At 69.6% G+C, this 17,325-nt stretch overlaps 2 protein-coding genes across 5 annotated transcripts; both read left to right on the forward strand.

Moving 5' to 3' along the window:
* The first annotated feature begins 1,520 nt into the window (after positions 1–1,520).
* On the forward strand, positions 1,521–9,370 carry SORBS3 (sorbin and SH3 domain containing 3). Its single transcript, XM_027714083.2, is given in 21 exon segments — positions 1,521–2,188; positions 2,191–2,324; positions 2,326–2,466; positions 3,605–3,754; positions 3,863–3,950; positions 4,051–4,274; positions 4,348–4,411; positions 4,503–4,617; positions 4,856–4,940; positions 5,019–5,054; positions 5,159–5,245; positions 5,801–5,856; positions 7,132–7,256; positions 7,344–7,423; positions 7,512–7,558; positions 7,692–7,806; positions 7,885–8,010; positions 8,093–8,500; positions 8,586–8,665; positions 8,752–8,858; positions 8,950–9,370. Coding segments are annotated over 21 exon segments (2,418 nt in total). The 5' UTR covers positions 1,521–2,100; the 3' UTR covers positions 9,012–9,370.
* Positions 9,371–10,272: 902 nt separating this feature from the next.
* Positions 10,273–15,906, forward strand: PDLIM2 (PDZ and LIM domain 2). Of its 4 annotated transcripts, none has more exons than XM_039388269.1 (9): positions 10,273–10,988; positions 11,068–11,174; positions 11,580–11,731; positions 12,115–12,348; positions 12,444–12,489; positions 14,243–14,394; positions 14,649–14,824; positions 14,910–15,015; positions 15,484–15,906. In XM_039388269.1, exons 2-9 carry the CDS (start codon positions 11,082–11,084, stop codon positions 15,680–15,682), a joined length of 1,158 nt encoding a protein of 385 aa, XP_039244203.1. In that variant the 5' UTR covers positions 10,273–10,988; positions 11,068–11,081; the 3' UTR covers positions 15,683–15,906. The 4 variants fall into 4 exon arrangements, with proteins under 4 accessions (XP_039244203.1, XP_027569819.1, XP_027569818.1 ...); XM_027714018.2 differs by having other exon boundaries at positions 10,277–11,174; positions 12,115–12,184; positions 12,257–12,348; XM_027714019.2 differs by having other exon boundaries at positions 10,282–11,174; positions 12,115–12,184; positions 12,257–12,348; positions 14,679–14,824.
* The last annotated feature ends 1,419 nt before the right edge of the window (positions 15,907–17,325 follow it).

A 17,325-nucleotide genomic window follows, 5' to 3' on the forward strand; every position in this document is an offset into this window, starting at 1 on the left:
GATTTCAGGGAGCAGCTCTGGGATTTATCCGGGTGGGTCACAGCTCCCACACCGGGCTGGCTCCTGCCTGGGGATCCCCATCCTGGGCCTGGGACAGGAGGTGGCTCCTGCTGCCATCCCAGCTCCTTCCCTGCTTGGGAAGCTGATGTTCCTCCCAGCTGTGCCTCCCAGCTGTGGCTGCCACATCTGGGATCCATCCCTCTCCCACAACACTCAGGATCAGCTCTGGAGGACTCCAGAGCCTTGTGCCAATCCCAGCACCTTTTCCCGCGGGAATTCGGCCTCGAGCCCAGCTCACCACGTGCTCCCTGTTCCCCACCTGTTCTCCTGACGGAATTCCCGCTGCCCAGCCTCCGGATGCACCCAGGGCGGGACCGGGAAAGGATGCTCCGGCTCTCCCACCCTTTTCCTGGGTGTTCCCACCCAACTTGGGGGGGCCACCGACACCCTGCCCCGCACCCGGCATCGCCCCCAGACCGCGGGCTCGGCCCCGGGAGGGCTCCGGCCGCCGCCCGGCACCTCCCCGAGCACGGGAGCATCCCCGGGAGCATCCCCGGGGCCGGCCGCGCGCTCCCGGCTGGCATCGCCGCGCTGAGCAAACAGGAAACACTCGCCCTTTGTTAATCCCGGCCCGGGCTGCGCGTTAAATATTTATCTGCGAGCGGAGGCTGGTGCCGGAGCCGCGGGGAGGGAGGGACCGAGGCAGGGCCGGCGCTGGAGGCTCCTCGCCGGCCACGGGGACGAGGAGGTGGGGAGGTGAGGAGGTGAGCCGGGGCTCGGGCGGGGGTCGTTGGCACCCCGGGGTGGGCTGCGGCGGCTGGGGGGCTGCGACCTCCGGAGATGTCACTCGGTGGGCTGGAGGGGACCTGGAGGTGACACGGGGGGGATGGTCACCCCCCGGCAGCGGGGATGGGCTCTGGGGTCCTCTCGCGGGGTTTAGCCCCCCCCGTGGGTGCCCCCGGCTTCGCCTCAGCCCTGCTGCCCTCCCTGCCCTTGTCACCCCGAGTTTTTCCAGCGGGATCAGCCCCTGTCCCCAACCCGCGTCCTCCCCGCGGTGTCACCAGCTGGCACCAGGGAGCTGCCCCGTTCCCATGGCATTCCGGTGGGAGCCGTGTCCCCCAGGGCTGTGGCAGTGGGGAGGACACCCGCCCCTGTCCCCTGTGTCCCATGTGTCCCTGATGTCCCTGATGTCCCCGGTGCATCCCGGGAGCAGCATCACAGCCAGACAGGGCTCCTGCCATCGTGCCCCTCACCCCCAGCGGCAGGGGCCGGGTGCTTGGTGGGGACCGAGGAGTGGCAGCGAAGCCACCATCCCCCCGGGAGCTCACGTGGGACCTCACGGGACAGAGGAAGGGCCGGGGCGGCCCCGTTCCGGGGGTGTCAGCAGTTCTGGGGGAGCAGGAAGTGACCAGAGGGTGAGTGGTGGGTGCGGGCGCTGCCGGAGGGGGTGAGTGGGATGTGGGGCACTCACAGAGTGGGGCACGGGGGTGTTACACGGGGGTCCTCAGTGCCCAGATTCCTTAGGGATGGAGGGATGGAGCGGGTGGAGGAACACCCGAGGGAAAACGAGGGGCAGCGAGGATGGGGACTTTTCTCCCACCATATCCCCCATCCTGGGGCTTGGGAGGCCACAGGAGCACAGACCCCACTCCCCACCTCTGTCCTGACCTCCAGCCAGCACTTCCCTCCCCGTCCTCTCCCAAAATTCCCCCCCAGATCCCTGTCTCCATCTCAGAGGGGGGCTGGTGATGGCAGAAGGGGTGAGGTGGGATACGGAGCACCCACAGAGCAGGGCATGGGAGCGTTTCAAGGGGGTCTCCAGTGCCCAGAGGGATCTGGAGGGGATGATCACCCATGTGGAAGTGGGTGACAGTGGGGATGGGGGCTCTGCTCTCACTGGGGGGCTTGGGAGGCCACGGGAGCACAGACCCCAACCCCCACCTCAGTCCTGACCTCCACCCAGCACCTCCCTCCCCATCCTCTCCCAGAAATCCCCCCCAGTTCCCGTCTCCCTCTCGGCGGGGGGCCGGCGGCGCCGGGCTCGCCCCCGTTTCGTAAGCGGGGGGCCGGGTGCGCGGGAACGCGTGCGCGGGGCGTGGGATGAGTTCAGCCTCCTGGCTCCATTCCCTGGATCTCATCCCTGGAAATGTCACTGGAAACTCTGAATGGGCCGGCCCCGCTCGGGGGGGACGGAGCAGCGCACCCCGGGGGGGGCCGGGGCACACGGGGACCCAACGCCGGGGAGGACGGTGGCTCCTGACCCACCCGGGGGATGCTCGGAGGAGGAGGGGGCTGTCCCTGCCAGCCCCCCGCGATGCGCTGAGCACCCCCCTCCCAGCTCCTTCTCCCGGCAAAGTTCGTGCCGTGGATTTCTCTTCCCTGCCTCTCGCAGCTCCGTCCCGCTCGCCCCGGGGCTCCCCAAAACCCCGGCGCTCCCCGGGGGTCCCCGCCGGCACCACCCAGGAGGTAAGAGCTGGCTGGGGAGGGGGCGGCGAGGAGGGGACCCCCGGGGCCAGGTTTTGGGGCAGGATGGGGCCGAGCCCCGTGTGGGAGCTGTGCTGGGAATGGGGTGGAGGTTGTTGGGGTGTCCTGGGGGGTGGGAGTCTGCACCCCACTTTCTGTCCCCTGAGGCACATCATTCCCAGCACCTGTTTCCCTCCGAGGAGGGAGGTGATTAACATTAATTACACCCTTGGGGTTGCGAGGACACCGGCGGTGTGGGGAGCAAGGAGCTGAGGGGTCCCCAGCCCGAGCTGAGGGTCCCACACGCACAGGGCACCGTGCCGGGCTGGCACCCCCCCGGCAGCCCCCCAGGCTGTTTGAGGGGGGTCTGGCCGTGGTGGGCACCTGTGAGCGCTGGGGTGATGACTGATATGGGGATGAGCCAGGGCACAGGTGACTCGCCCCGTCCCGGGGCTGCGCTCGCCCCTGGAGCCATCCTGGTGCCAGGAGCCGCGCCGGGGGTCCCGGCCCCCCCAGCCGCCCCCCATCCCATCCCGTGCCGTGGTGAGTCACTGCACTGCCCTCCCGGCGGGCGGTGCCGGGGCCCGGCCGCGCGTTCCCGACGCCTCGTCCCTCTCCGTCCCCTCTCCCTCCCTGTTTGCGCTGCAGGGCGGGGGAAATATTTCTGCCCTGTCGTGTTTCCCGGCCCTGGCAGCTCTCCCGGGCGGGCGACGCTGCTGCCGCCACGTGCCCGGGCGGGAGGGCACCGCGCCGGAATGCCAAGGTGATGGGAACACGGCACAGCCATCGCCCCGACCCGCTCTGGGCGTGTTCTCCCCGAAGAGAAAGCGGGGCTGGATCCATCCCTGCAGAGCCGGGGTGGGGACAGGGGAGGGAAGGGGTCTGGATCCGCATGGAGAACACGTTGGGGAGCCCTGCCAGGGCTGGTTCCAACCGGGAACAGCTGCTTCCCGTGGCACTGTGAGACTCCCTGAGCTGGGGACGGTGCCACCGCGGTTGTCACCCCACTGTGGTGGTTGTCACCCTCCTGGCCGTGGGGATGGAGCTGGGATGGAGCTGCCAGCTGTCCAGCCAAGCCTGAGGGTGTCCAAAAGAACAGGGACATGGGCCCCCCCCATGAGCAAAGCCACTTTCCTCACAGGACACGGGCAGCCCTGGGGCATCACCCCAGCACCCCCTGGCCATGGCAGGTCGGCTCCTGCCCTCGGACACCAACCAGGCTCTGGGTGTCCAGGACGTCCCCTCCCTCCACCCACCCCTGCAGGCACCCCCCCAGCACACGGTGACACGGGTGAGTGGGGCCGGGGGCTGCTGCACACGGGGGATTTTGGGGGGGGTTTCTCCCTCTGTCCCTCCCTTTGCCCCCCTGACCCCAGCCCAGCCCCTCCTTGTGCCGCAGGTGCCCGTCATCCGCCACCGCGGCTCCAACACCCTCAACTTCCACTTCCACGACCCGGAGCCCAAGAGCTCGGAGCCCAAGAACTCAGGTATGGCCCTGAGCACCCCCAGGGACGCCCCCACGGGCTCCCCCCCAGCAATACCCTCCCGAGTGATGCCCCCCCTGAGCCATGCCCACCTTGTCCCCAGTGAATGAGTGGTATCAGACCTGGCCGGCCAAGGAGGTGAAAGCCCCCAACACCCCAGTGCCCGCCGGCCCCACGCCCACCCCCAGGGCCGCCCCCGCCCGCCCGTGCCCCCCGGGCTGGTCGGCCACCTGGACCAAGGACAGCAAGCGGCGGGAGCGGCGCTGGGTGAAGTACGACGGCATCGGGCCCGTGGATGAGACGGGGATGCCCATCGCCTCCCGCTCGGTGAGTCGGGGCACAGGGCCGGGCTGGCACCCCCCTGTTGTCCCCTCACCACCACCCCAACGTGTCCCCGCAGAGCGTCGACAGCCCCCGGGACTGGTACCGCAGCATGTTCCGGCAGATCCACCGCAAGCTGCCAGGTGAGCCCTGATGTGCAAGCATTTCACTGCGTGGCACATCATGGCACATCATGGCACATCATGAGACCCTGCTTACCCCCTCCGTCCTCAGAGCCCGACTGGGACACCCACCCCTGCCCTGCCACGGCGCCTCCATCGCCCCCCAAACCGCGCAGGAGGGGCTCGGCACCGGCTGAGCCCCCCGGGATGCCCAACGGGATGGACTGGTGAGTGTGGCAGGGGGATGTGGGTGAGTGTGGCACGGGGATGTGGGTGAGTGTGGCACGGGGATGTGGGTGAGTGTGGTGCAGGGATGTGGGTGAGTGTGGCACGGGGATGTGGGTGAGTGTGGCACAGGGATGTGGGTGAGTGTGCCACAGGGATGTGGGTGAGTGTGCCACAGGGATGTGGGTGCCCATGGGGTGGGGGTCTGCGGGGGCTGAGCCCCCTCCTGCCTCCCCTCAGGACACGCTGGGGTGCCACCGGTGCCACCGCAGAGCCCGGCAGCATTTTTGACTATGAACCGGGGAAATTCTCGCCGCTGGAGCAGGTAGGGAGGTCCTGGCAGGGAGGGATTTTGGTGGGCACCGTGGTGGGCACACACCTAACTGGCCCCTTGCCCTTCCAGCCCCCAGCAGCGGCACGGCGGGCCCAGTCCATCGAGGTGAGGTGGTGGTGGCGGGCAGGGGGCTGGGGGTGGCAGGGGGGGTTCTGGTGGCCACGGGCAGTGCCAGCCTGGCCCGCCACAGCCCCATCCTGCCCGTGCAGGTGCTGCTGGAGCAGGAGCTGGAGCAACTCAGCGAGGAGCTGGACAAGGACATGAGGAACATGGAGACGCGCCGGACCCCCCGCCAGGTACCCCGGACCCCCTGTCAGCTGCCCCTTGTCCCCTCCCCAGCAGGGCTGATGGGGTGTGCATCCATCCAGCTGTGGGCACACCCAGCTGTGGGCACATCCAGCTGTGGGCACATCCAGCTGTGGGCACGGCCTTTGTGCAAAGCTGATGGTTGGACGCAGGGCTGGATGTGTGCACATCTGGATGCATGCATGGCTGGGTGAGTGCATGGCCGGATTCATGCACATCTGGATGCATGCATGGCTGGGAGCATCCCTGCATGACTGCGTGAATGCACAGCTGGGTGCCTGCACATCTGGATGAACGCACGCCCAGCTGGGTGTGTGCACAGCTCGGTGCCCGCCCGGCCGGCCCCACGCACATCTGGGCCCGTGCACATCTGGTTCCACGCACGGCTCCTCGGCGGCCCCGAGCCGCGGGACTCTAGGACCCAGCCCGTCCGTCTGTCCGGCGGTTATTGGCGCAGCCGGGCTGGACTCCTTCGCTTCCCGCCGAGACTCGGCCTCCTGGATGATTAATTTTTCTCTCCCACCCCCTCCCGCTCCTCCCGGCAGAGCCCGGCGGCTGCTCCCACCGCTCGCTCCCCTGCTCCGGCCTCCCCGGCTGCTCGGTGAGTTCCGCGGCTGCTCCCGCGCCCCGGACCCCCAAATCCCCCTGCCCGGACCCCACTCGAGGTGGGGGGCAGGACCCCACTCCGAGGGTGGCAAATGGGCTGTCCCTCCAGCGTCGCGGCGGGGTGGGAGCCTCCAGACATCCCCCTTGGGATGGATCCCCACGGACCCCCCGTGGCAGTTCTGGTCCCCTCGTCCCCCCCACGCCCCAGCACGGGTGGGGGCCCCGGCGCCGGGCCGGCTGCCCGGTGGGTGGGACGGGGCCGGAGCGGGGCTGACCCTTTCCCCCGTCCCCGGGACGCCGTGTCCCGGCGTTTGGCTCCGTCCCAGGGGAGGTGACGGCGGCCGGATTCCCACCGCCGTGTCCCCGCGTCCCCACGGGCACAGGGAGGGGACAGCTGTGCCGGAGGGTGCCGGGGCACCCCCGGGTGGGGTCGGTACCCTGAGACGTGCTGGGCACCCCGGGGGTGTCCCCACGGAGCCGTCTCAGCCCCGGCAGCGGGAGGAAAACAAACAAACAGCAGCTCCACTTCTTGTAGGACCTGCCGTAACCCCCAGGGGCGCACAGGGGGAGTGGCCGCCCGCTCCCCAACCCCTCCCCTGGCCTGGGGGGGGCATCTGGGGCTCTTTAAGTGCCCCCCGCAGTGGGGTTATCCATTAGCCAGGCCGCCCTCCCCGGCGCTCGCCTGCTCGGTGCTTCCTGCTCAGCACCAGCAGGGACGTGCTGCTGGCTCTGCTGGAAAACTTTGGACCTGTCCCGCTTGGCTGCATCTGGGATGGGATCCTGGAGGGATGCACACAGGACACCAGGTGTCCTGGTTCTGGGGGACCCCAGCGTCCTGGTATTGGGGTACCCAGGGGTTCTGGTCCGTGGAACTCAGGGATCCTGGTCATGGGGGACTCAAGGATCCTGGTTTTTGGGGACCCAAGGATCCTGCTCCTGGGGAACTTGGGCATCCTGGTACCTCTGTTTTGGGGTACCAGGGGTTCTGGTCCATGGAACTCATGGATCCTGCTCCTGGGGTACCCTGGTATTCTGGTCCATGTGACCCAGGGGTCCTGATCCACGGGATACAGGGGTCCTGGGGGACCCTGATATCCTCATCCATGGGACCCAGGGGTCCTGATCCGTGGGACACACAGGTCCTGGATGTCCCTGACATCCTGGTCTGTGGGACTCAGGGGTCCTGCCCCCCGAGGACAGCAGGGTTGGGGCAGGGAGGGTTCATGGCAGCAGGGCTGGGTGTGAGCCCTGAGCCCCTGTGACCCCACAGGAGCCCCCTGTCACCCCACCCACTGCGGAGCCCCCCCGGCACCCAGCGCTCCCCCGCCAGCCCCGGCATGGAGCGGGGTGTCCTGGGGCTGGCCAGTGACCGGAGCCGTGCAGCCCCTGGCAGAGGTGAGCCCCCCTGAGCCCCCCCGGACCCTCCCCAAGCCGTGGGGCACCCCATGCCCCCACCAGCTGGTGACACCCCTCTCTTTGCAGACACCCTCAGGCCAGAGACCCTCCCCAGCCTGCCCGACCTGGGAGATCCCACCGAGACCGTCAGGAGGGAGGAGAAGAAGGTGAGGCTGGGATGGGCCCATCCCCTGTGGGGTTTGGGATGGCTGGGATGGGGGGGGTCTCCCTGTAACCACTCCTCTCCCTCCCCAGATGAAAGCTGCTCGCCTCAAGTTCAACTTCCAAGCCGAGTCTCCCAAGTAAGTGCTGGTGCTGCTGGGGGGGGGTCACTCCTGGGGTCCCCCCAAGCCCCACGATGTGGGGTGGCCCTGCCAGCCAGGCTGGGGAGGGGTCAGTGTCCCCCCAGACAGGTGTGAGCACTGTCCCCTGCAGGGAGCTGACGCTGCAGAAGGGGGACATCGTCTACATCCACAAGGAGGTGGACAGGAACTGGCTGGAGGGGGAGCACCACGGCCGTGTGGGCATCTTCCCCTCCAACTACGTGGAGGTGAGCCCGGGGGGGCGGAGGGGGGGCAGCAGGGCTGGGGGAACCTGGCACTGCCCCTCACCCCCGTGTCCCACCCAGATCCTGCCCCCCACGGAGGTGCCCAAGCCCATCAAGGCGCCCACCATCCAGGTGCTGGAGCACGGCGAGGCGCTGGCGCTCTACAACTTCCGAGGGGAGCTGCACGTCGAGCTCTCCTTCCGCAAGGTGCCCGCCGTGCCTCCCCCCTGCCACTCCGGGCTGTTTCCCAGCCATCCCGCGCTGACCCCACCTCTCCTCCCTGCTGCAGGGCGAGCGGATCTGCCTCGTGCGGCGGGTGGACGAGAACTGGTACGAGGGGCGGATCTCGGGCACCAGCCGCCAGGGCATCTTCCCCGCCACCTACGTCCAGGTGCTGAAGGAGCCGCGGGTCAAGGCCACCGCCGAGGACATCCCCCCCTCGCCCACCCCCGCCATGTCCCCGTCCCTGCAGCGCTCGCCCGCTCCCCGCGTCCCCCAGAACCCCGCCGGCTCCCCCCGGGCGGTGGAGCCACGTCCTGGGGTCACGGGTGGGCACCTCGGCGTCGCCTTCCCCGCCTCCCCGAAGCTGCCCCACTCTGGCACCCCCAGCCCTTCGCTGGCCTCCGCCAGCCCCCCCCAGCCTGCGGCCGCCCACCCCCACCAGGAGCCCCGGCGTCCAGCCTGGGCCCCCGAGCAGGTGAGTGCCCCCCCGCCCTGGCATCGTGCCCCCCGCCCTGGGCGACACCCCGAACGCTGCACCCACCCTCTCTCTGCCCCCGCAGCGTGCGACCCCGGGGATACCCACCAGCGCCCGCCCCGAGCCCGCCCCGTCCTACAACGGCTCCGAAATCCGGTGGACCCCGTAAGTAGGGCCGGGAGCGTCCCCGCCGCGCCGTGTCCCCCCCTCCCCGTGTGGGGGGTGGGCTCTGGCCACGCCGTGTCTCGCAGGTACCGGGCGCTCTACCAGTACCGGCCCCAAAACGCCGACGAGCTGGAGCTGCTGGAGGGGGACCGCGTGGACGTCATGCAGCAGTGCGACGACGGCTGGTTCGTGGGTGCGTGCCCGCCGGGACGGGGGCAGGGAGGAGGGACAATGTGCCGCCGCGACCCCTCACCGCCTCCCCTTGCCTTTGTCCCCCCCCGCAGGCGTGTCCAGGAGGACGCAGAAATTCGGCACTTTCCCCGGGAATTACGTGGCGCCGGTGTGACCCGCGGCCACGGCGGGGGACGCGAGGGCTGGGGCCGGGGGGCGCGCCCCGCTGCCCCGCCTCGGCCACGCCGTGTCCCCGCAGTGTCCCCTCCGCGGGGATGAAGCGCCTCCAGCTCCCTCCCGCCCCTATGGGGCTGCCTCTAACAGGGACAAATCCCCCCGGCGCGGGGGGTCTCCCCCACCCCAGTGCCTTAACACGCCCCTTCCTCACCGCTGCCCGGTGCCCGCCGCCCCTGGGGTCGCCCCGGGGGTCCGCCGGTGCCGGGCCTGACCATGACGGCCGCGACCCGGGATGTGGGTCGGCGTCCGGGAGTCGCCTTTGCTTCTCGTCCATCATTAAAGCTCAGCTCAGCCCGAGTCGGGGCGTGCCGGGATTCGGGAGGGGCCGGCGGGGCGGGGGGGTCCCACAGGACGCCGCGCGGGGGCCGCGGGGATCCCCCCACGCCCACGGGCGGTGCCGGGGCGGGACCAGCCGCCGCCGTGCGCCCCGTCGGGGCGGGGGGGCCGTGCCCGCAGCCCGCCCCGGCCCGGCCCGGCCCGGCTCCTCCCGAGGAGGCGGCGCCGTCCCGGGGCCGCGCTCGGCTCCGCAGCCCCGCGGGGCCGCCCGGCTCGGCCGCCCCGGTGAGTGCGGGGGGTACCGGCGGTGCGGGGGGCACGGGGGGCGCGGGGGGCACCGCGGGGTGCGGGGGGACCGGCGAGCGCCCGCTGCGGTTGTTGGGGATGCCCTTCCTTCGGGGGTCGCGGTGCCCGGGGGTCCCGCGGATGCTGCTCCGCCGCGCAGGGGAGGGGGGCTGCGGACAGCCTGTCCCCCCACATCCCCAGGTGTTCACGTCCCCCAAATCCCAGTGTCCCCATAGCTCAAATCCCCACGTCCCCGTGTCCCCACGTCCCCGCGCCTCCTCTGGCATCGCCCGTCCCCGCTGCTCGCCCCGCGGGTGCCAGGCGGCACCGCCAGTCGCCGCGGGCACAAAGACGTCGCTGTGCGAGGGGGACAGAGCCGGGAGGGAGTGGGGACACAGGTGGGGTGCGGGGGACCGAGAGGGGAGCGGGGGACAGAGGAGGGGAGCAGGGGATGGAGAAGGGGTGCGGGACAAAAAGGAGGGGTGCAGGGGCTGGAGAAGAGGTGCAGGACCCTTCGGGGGTCTGGGGTTGGTGCCCAGCCGGGTGTGGGGGTCCCCAGTCAGGCAGCCGTCGCTGCCCAGGGATGCTGAGCAGGGCCGGGCATGGGGAGGGGGTTTGGGGTTTGGGGTTTCCTCCCGGCACTGGAAGCCCAGCCCAGGAAATTCTTCCGGGCAGCCTCTCAAGCCCCTCTTTGTGCGCTTGGGATTTTTAACATGCCTTCCCGGCGGCTGCGGACGAGGTGCCCGGTTCCGGATGGGATGCCCGGTTCCAGACGCGATATTCAGCTCTCCCCGGGCTCTGCAGAGCTCGGCCAGGCTGTGGTGGGATGGGATGGGATCTGGTGTAGATTTAGGGGATGGGGCTCTCTGTTCCCACCCATCCCCTCAAAACCAGGAGCTGCTACTCTCCCTGGGGTGCCATGGGACACCCCCGGGGGATACTCAGCACCCTTTACTGGTCTGGATTGGCTGCAGGATGAAGGACTCGGGGTGGTGGTCCTTGCCGGGTGCCAGACCCCCCCGTGGTGAGCAGCGGGATCACCACATCCTCCCCTCCAAACCCCGCTGGCTTGGCCCTGCCGTGCTGCGGGATTGGCCTTGCTGCCAAGGCGTCGCTGATTCCCTGCCTCGCTCCAGCCCCTGGGAACGACCTTGGCTGCCTCAGCTGCGCCAACGGCTGCCTGGGACCCCCGTGCTCCGGGGGGAGGAAGCCACCAGCCTTGGGGCAGCAAGAGGAAGCGGCGGTGGCTGCTGACACCCCGCAGGGACGTGGGTCCCCTCCCCGGAAGGAAAGCGCTGCCGGTTTCCATCACCCCCTGCTCGGGGTGCAGCCGGGACAAGGAGGCTCCCGTTGGGTGGGCTGTGGGTCAGAGGAGGGGGGTTCCCTCTGCCTGGGTGCTTGGGATCCCTGACAGCGCCCTCCTGCCCGCCCAGAGCCACCCGCTGCCATGCCAGTGACCGTGACCCTGCCCGGCCCGGCCCCGTGGGGCTTCCGCATCTCCGGGGGACGAGATTTCGGGAAGCCCATCACTGTCTCCAAGGTAGGACCCCCCCCCACCCACCACCACCACGTGCCCCCCCGGGCCGGGGGAGGCCGCCGGGCGGGCGCCGTGCTGGGCTGCTCCGGGGAGAGGATCCTGTTTGCTTGTCCTTGGGGGATCCCGCTCCGTGGGAACGGCCCACGGCAGGCGACGGCGGCGCAGGGGCCCCGTGCCACCCCCGGGCTGGGCAGGGCCGTGCCAGGCTTCCGGGTGTTGTCTCCAGGGCCGTGCTCCCACCCTGGCGGAGGGTCTGGTGCTGTTCTTGTCCAGGCCGTGGGGATTCCAGAGGGTGGGAGCCACCGGGATGCAGGAGTAGACGCGGAGCTTGGCGCGAGGGCTGCGCGTGGGGGGTGCGTGTTGGGGGTCACTGGGGCTGTCCCCACGTCCCCCTTCTTCTCCACGGAGGTGACGGAGCACGGGAAGGCGGCCGCGGGTGATCTCCGGGCGGGGGATGTCATTGTCACCATCAACGGGGAGAGCACGGCCGAGATGCTGCACGTGGAGGCCCAGAACAAGATCAAGCAGAGCCCTGGGCAGCTCCGGCTGGAGGTGGAGAGGTGGGTGCTGAGGGGGGTGGGCAGCCCCGAGCCCCGGAGCTGGAGCTGGGTGCCAGGGGTGTCCCCATGTGGGTTGGGGTCCCCAGCCAAGTGTGTGCTGGTTGTTCTTCCCCTCGGGCGACTCCTGGGGCTGTGCCATCCCCCCCCTCCCCCAGGAGCCTGGTCCGGCTCTCTAATTAAGGAGTCAGGTGCTAACGAGGCCATGCAGCGCTGGCAGCCATTCCCTGGCCGACTGGTCCCAGTTGGGGGCCCAGTTGGTGCCTCTCCCCACCTTCTGGAGGGGCTGGGAGGAGCGTTCAGGCCGTGCTGTGCTGTGCCATGAGCAGGGGCTGAGCGCTCCTGGGGCACATTCCAGACCCTCCCTGCTCTCCCTTGGACCCCAGGTCCCTGATGCCACCTCCCAGCCATGCCAACGGGGATACCTCACTGGAAAGGTTGGCCACACGTGTCCAGGTGAGCCCCAGTACACCCTGTCCCCCCACCCAGGGCTGGTGGCAGCTGCTGGTGTCACCCTCCCCTCCCCAGGACACGCTGCGGACACGGGATGAGAGCCAGGGCGCCCTGAGAGCCCCTGACCCCAGCCTGGCATCCCCCATCCACCTGCCCCACAGTGCCAGGTAAGGCTGGACCCTGCTGTGTGTGGGGCTGGGGGGTGGGCAGGGAGCTGGGGAGGGCCTGGGACCCCCCTGATGGCTCCATTCTCTCCCCACAGCTCCCAGCCCCTGGAGGAGGAGTTCACCTGTCCCGGCCTCTGCCAGGTGAGTGGGGAGCTGGGGGGCTGCAGGGGGGCAGGCAGAGGTGCTGGGGGGGGCATCTGTGAACCATCAGCTTTTGTGACACTAAACCTTCCCCCTTTTCAGCCCCAAACCACCCTCCTTGCACACCCAAGCCATGCCCTTTGACCCCAAAACCACTCCTCTTTGCACACCCAAGCCATGCCCTTTGAGCCCTGAAATCATCACCCTTTGAGCCCCAAAACCACTCCCCTTTGCAAACCCAAGGCACCCCACTTTAAACCCCCAAACCATTGCCCTTTGAGCCCCCAAACCATCCCACTTTTGAGCCCCAAATCACCCCCTTTGGACCCCCAAACCATCCCCCTTTGCAAACCCAAACCATCCCACTTTTGAGCCCCAAATCACCCCCTTTGAGCCCCCAACCACCCCCCTTTGCAGCCCCCTGGCCACATCACTGCCCAGCCCTGCTCTCCCTCGGGCACAGCCAGTGCCCCCTCCCCTCTGGTGCCCCCTCCCCGTCGCCCTGGCAGCACCCCCAGACCCGCGGGCACCGGCACCTGCCCAGGGATGTTTTGCTCCTCTTGGCAGCGGCGCCAGCCTGGGGAGGCCAAACCAGTTTGGGGAGGCCCAGCCCCACTCCCGCCAGCCCGGGGCACTGGGGTGTTGGCCGGGCAGGGACCCACGGCCCGGCGCACCCCCGGCCCGGTGGGATGCCCCGGGAGCGGGGCCGGGATGCCCGGGGGCTGGATGCCTCCTCCTCCTCCACCCCCTGGATCAGCCGCAGGATGCCCGTGGCCGCCCCGTCCATCCCCGCGGGCAGCCGCTGGCTCCGGGCTTGGCGTCTCCCTCCTCTGCTCCCCTCCCTGCTTTCTCTTTTTCTTGTTTTCCAAGCCCAAATTGGGAAGCGCCGTGGTCCCGGAGCGCGGCCCTTCCCGGCTGCCTTTGGCCGCAGCCCCGGCCGCCCCTTGGCTCCTCCGGCCGCCCCTTGGCTCCTCCGGCCGCCCGCTCCCTCCTTCCTCCCCAGCTCCCTGTTTGCTTTGGCCCCGGAGGGTCCCTCCCTGCCCCAGATGGTCCTTCCCTGTCCCTGAGTGTCCCTCCCTGCCCGGAGCCCCCCACCACGGGGCCGTGAAGATGCTCAAAGGGGAGCCAGGGGGAAGGGCTGCCCGTGGATCCCGAACTTCCCCCCATCCCAGGGTGGGTTGGCGCTGGATCCCGGCGGGGACGAGGCCAAGGCGGCCGGCTCCTCCCGCGCCTAATTTTAGCTCGTCCCTCATCTCCTCGTGACCCCACAGAACCCCGGGGCTGCTCCCCTCTCCCTCTCCATGAATCCGGGTGGGGGTGGATCCCTGTCCCCGTCCCGGGGTCCCCCTGGGGTTCCCATCTGCGTGGCAGCCGCTCCCGGGAACATCAGCTTCCACTTATCCAGGGTTCCTCTTTCCTGCCTCGCCGGGCCCGCTAAGCAGGAGCAGATGGTGGGGAGGGGACGGGCGCAGGCGCAGGGGTTATGGGGTGGGGGTGCTGCCCTGGCCCCCCTGGGGGTCCTGCTGACCCCAGCTGGGCTCAGAGAGGAGAAGCAGCTGCCCCACGGAGCATCCCTGCATCCTCCAGAGACAAGGGCTCGAGAAAAGCCCCTCTGGGCCTGGTCCAAGTGCCCCCAGGATCCCCGGAGGGAGAGGGAAGGTCTGTGGGCACCCTGCCAGGGAGCTCAGGCCGCTTTGGGGGCCACCCCAGCCTGACCCCTTGTGCCCTCCCATCACCTCTCTCCCCCTGCCAGGAGCGAGGAATCCTGACCCACCAGAACAGCTGCCAGGGGTCCATCCTGCCTCCACCCCCCTGCCCACCCTCACCGGGGTTTGGAGCCCCCCAAAACCCCTGGGAGACACACAGGGAGCGTCGCCCTTCCCTCTCTCCCAACACCTGCAACAGGTACGGAGCGGGGCTGGTGGGGGGGGGGACAGGACACAGGGAAGCCCCCAACCCCACCCTGGCGTGGTGATTTGGCACCCACGGGTGCCGAGGGAGCCCGTGGAAAGGGTTAACTCACCTGCGAGGCAGGTGGGGCCGCGGTAGGGCCGGGCAGGCCGGGGCAGCTCCCGGGGGGGAGGGATCAGGTGGCAGGCGGGTGGTGGGGGGGGTGCAGAGGGTGGATCCCGGAATTTGGGTGCTGTCAACCCCCCCAGACATCTCCCCCTCGGGGTGCCGTCCCACAGCCAGGGCTCGGAGCCGGCCATGAGGCGCTTGGAGGAGGACTCGGAGGTCTACAAGATGCTGCAGGAGAACCGGGAGCTGCGGGCGGCCCCGCGGCAATCCAGCACCTTCCGCCTGCTCCAGGAGGCGCTGGAGGACGAGGGAGGAGGTGACAGGGCGCGGGGGGAGGCGGGGGGTCCGGCAGGGGGGCGGCAGGACCCTGATGGCCCCGTTCTTCCCCCCTCCTCCCGCAGGTGGTCCCACAGCCCCCTTCCCCAGCCGGCTCTCGTCCAGCGCCCGCAAACCCGTGGCCGGGGTCCAGAAGCTGCACGTCTGCGAGAAGTGCGGGAGCAGCATCGCGTGAGTGGGGCTGGGGGGGTCCCGGGGCAGGGGCCGTGCCTGCCGTCCCTCCTGGCCAAGCCAAAAACGGGTCGGTCTTGGGGCTGGGCGGACCCCGGGGCAGGATCTGTCCCTGCCGTCGCTCCCACAGGGCCGAAGCGGGGCCGATCCTGGGCTGTGAGTGAGGTTGGGGGAGGTCCTGGGGTAGGATCTGTCCCTGTCATTGCTCCTCTCAGGGACAGCCTGGGGCTGATCCTGGGCTGCGAGTGGGGCTGGGGGCGTCCGGGGGCAGGGAGGTCCTAGGGCAGGACCCATCCCTGTCACTGCTCCAAGCAGGGAACAAACAGGGCTGACCCTGGGATGCGAGCGGGGACGGAATCCCTGGGCAGAGCCCCGCCCTGCCACCGCTCCGGGGCCGCGGTGGGGTGGGAGGGGACCCGGGGGACACGGAGGGCGCCCCGCTGACGCCCCTTCCCGGGGTCCCCCCAGCACGCAGGCGGTGCGGATCCAGGACGGGCGGTACCGGCACCCGTCCTGCTACAGCTGCGCCGACTGCGGCCTCAACCTCAAGATGAGGGGCCATTTCTGGGTGGGCGACGAGCTGTTCTGCGAGAAACACGCCCGCCTGCGCTACCAGGGCCCCCCGGGGGCGCCCGTGTCCCCCCCGCCCGTGTCCCCCCACTCCTGAGCCACAGGAGTGATGGGGGGTCACCCCCCGCATCCCCCCCGTGTCCCGGGGTCAGCCCCCCGCCCCCACAGCCCCACTGGGGTCGGGGGTGTCGTGGGGGGGCTGAGGGCTCGGGATGGCCGGGATTTTTGGGGAGGGATGCACTACAGCCTTCGCAGTCTGTGTGATGAGCTGGGTTAGTTCTCAGCCTGGGCTGCAGCAGTGGGGGACACGGGGGTGACACTGGGGAGGGGAGACTTTGGGGGGGGTCACAGGGATGCTTGAGCACTTGGGTGCCAGAGAAGGGCTGGCACCACTTGTACACTGACTGCAACAAGGTATTAAACCAGATTATATATAAATATAATATATATTTGCTCCACTCCTGTGTCTGCTCTGTGCTGGGGCCCCAGGGTGGGGGCAAGGTGGGTCCCCCCCCAAATCCCAGGGTGCAGGCAGGGACCCCAGACCCCCCAGCCCTCCTGCCTGCACCCAGGGTGGGGGGCCAGTGACATCCCAGGGCTCTCCAGTGACATCCCAGCTGGCCTTGTGGTGCTCCCAGGAAGGTCAGGGCTCCCCGCGGGGCTGGATGTCCCCTCCCTGCTCCCGGTGTCCCTGGGAGGTGTCGGGGGTTTATTGGGGGCTGTTGGCCGAGCCCTTTGTCCTGCAGGGGCCCAGGTGGGCTCTTATCTCTGCTCCCCACCCTCCGGTGTTTGCACTGAGATGAGCTTTGCTGTTATCTGGGATTCGCCTGGGAGGGAACCAGCTCCTTCCCCTGTCCTGGGGACAGCCAGGAGACCCCTCCCCTCTTGCCTGGGGTCTCGCTGGGGTCTGTTTGGGGTGCACCACAGCCCCTCGTGTGCCCCCGGGCACGTCCATGGAGCTCTCACCGTGGAATTCCCGATTAAACATCCCAGAGCTGCTGTGGCTGCCCCATCCCTGGGAGTGTCCAAGGCCAGGCTGGAGCAACCTGGGCCAGTGGAAGGTGTCCCTGCCCGTGGCAGGATGGTGGATGGTCTTTAAGGTCACTTCACACCCAAACCATTCCATGACTCTCTAGGACCCCCAGGGAGGGAGGAGGATGATGATGATGGTCCTGCCCCTCTCCCGCCCTCGGTAGGTGGGATAAAAAAAAAAAAAAAGAAGAGGAATAAACGCTTTGAGCCCTTCTGGGGTAGCACAGGTGGGGCTGGGGGCAAAGGGGCTGCCCGGGCAGGGGGCGGCCCCCCCACCCCCGCCCCGCCCCGCCCCGGGGCTGTGCCGCCCCCCCCCGCCCTGCCCCATAAAGCGGCGGAGGACGAGCCCGCTGCTCCCTGCCCGGCTCCCGGTTCCTGTTTCTCCTCTGCCCGGCTCCCGCACCCGCTTCCCCATTCCCGGTTTTTCTCTGCCCTGTTCCCGGTACTCCCTGTCCGGCTCCAGGATCTCGGTTCCCTCCCTCGTACCCCATTCCCAGTCGCTCCCTGTTCCCGGGGATGCTGCGCCGGCGCGGAGCCTTCAGCGTGGAGCCGCTCCATGACGGCGGTGAGTCGGTTGCCCCCGGGGCCAAGGGGGACCCTCCCCCTGCAGCTGGGGGGGCCTCCGGTGTCTCCAGCCTGGGAAGTTCCTGTTGGAAGGGATCCTCAGGGATCCCTGGTTTGGGGTGTCTGTGCTGCAGAGGGAACCCG

Source organism: Pipra filicauda, unplaced genomic scaffold, assembly GCF_003945595.2.
Source record: "Pipra filicauda isolate LSUMZ 115617 unplaced genomic scaffold, ASM394559v2 scaffold629_size504944_pilon, whole genome shotgun sequence".
Taxonomy (NCBI): Eukaryota; Metazoa; Chordata; class Aves; order Passeriformes; family Pipridae; genus Pipra; species Pipra filicauda.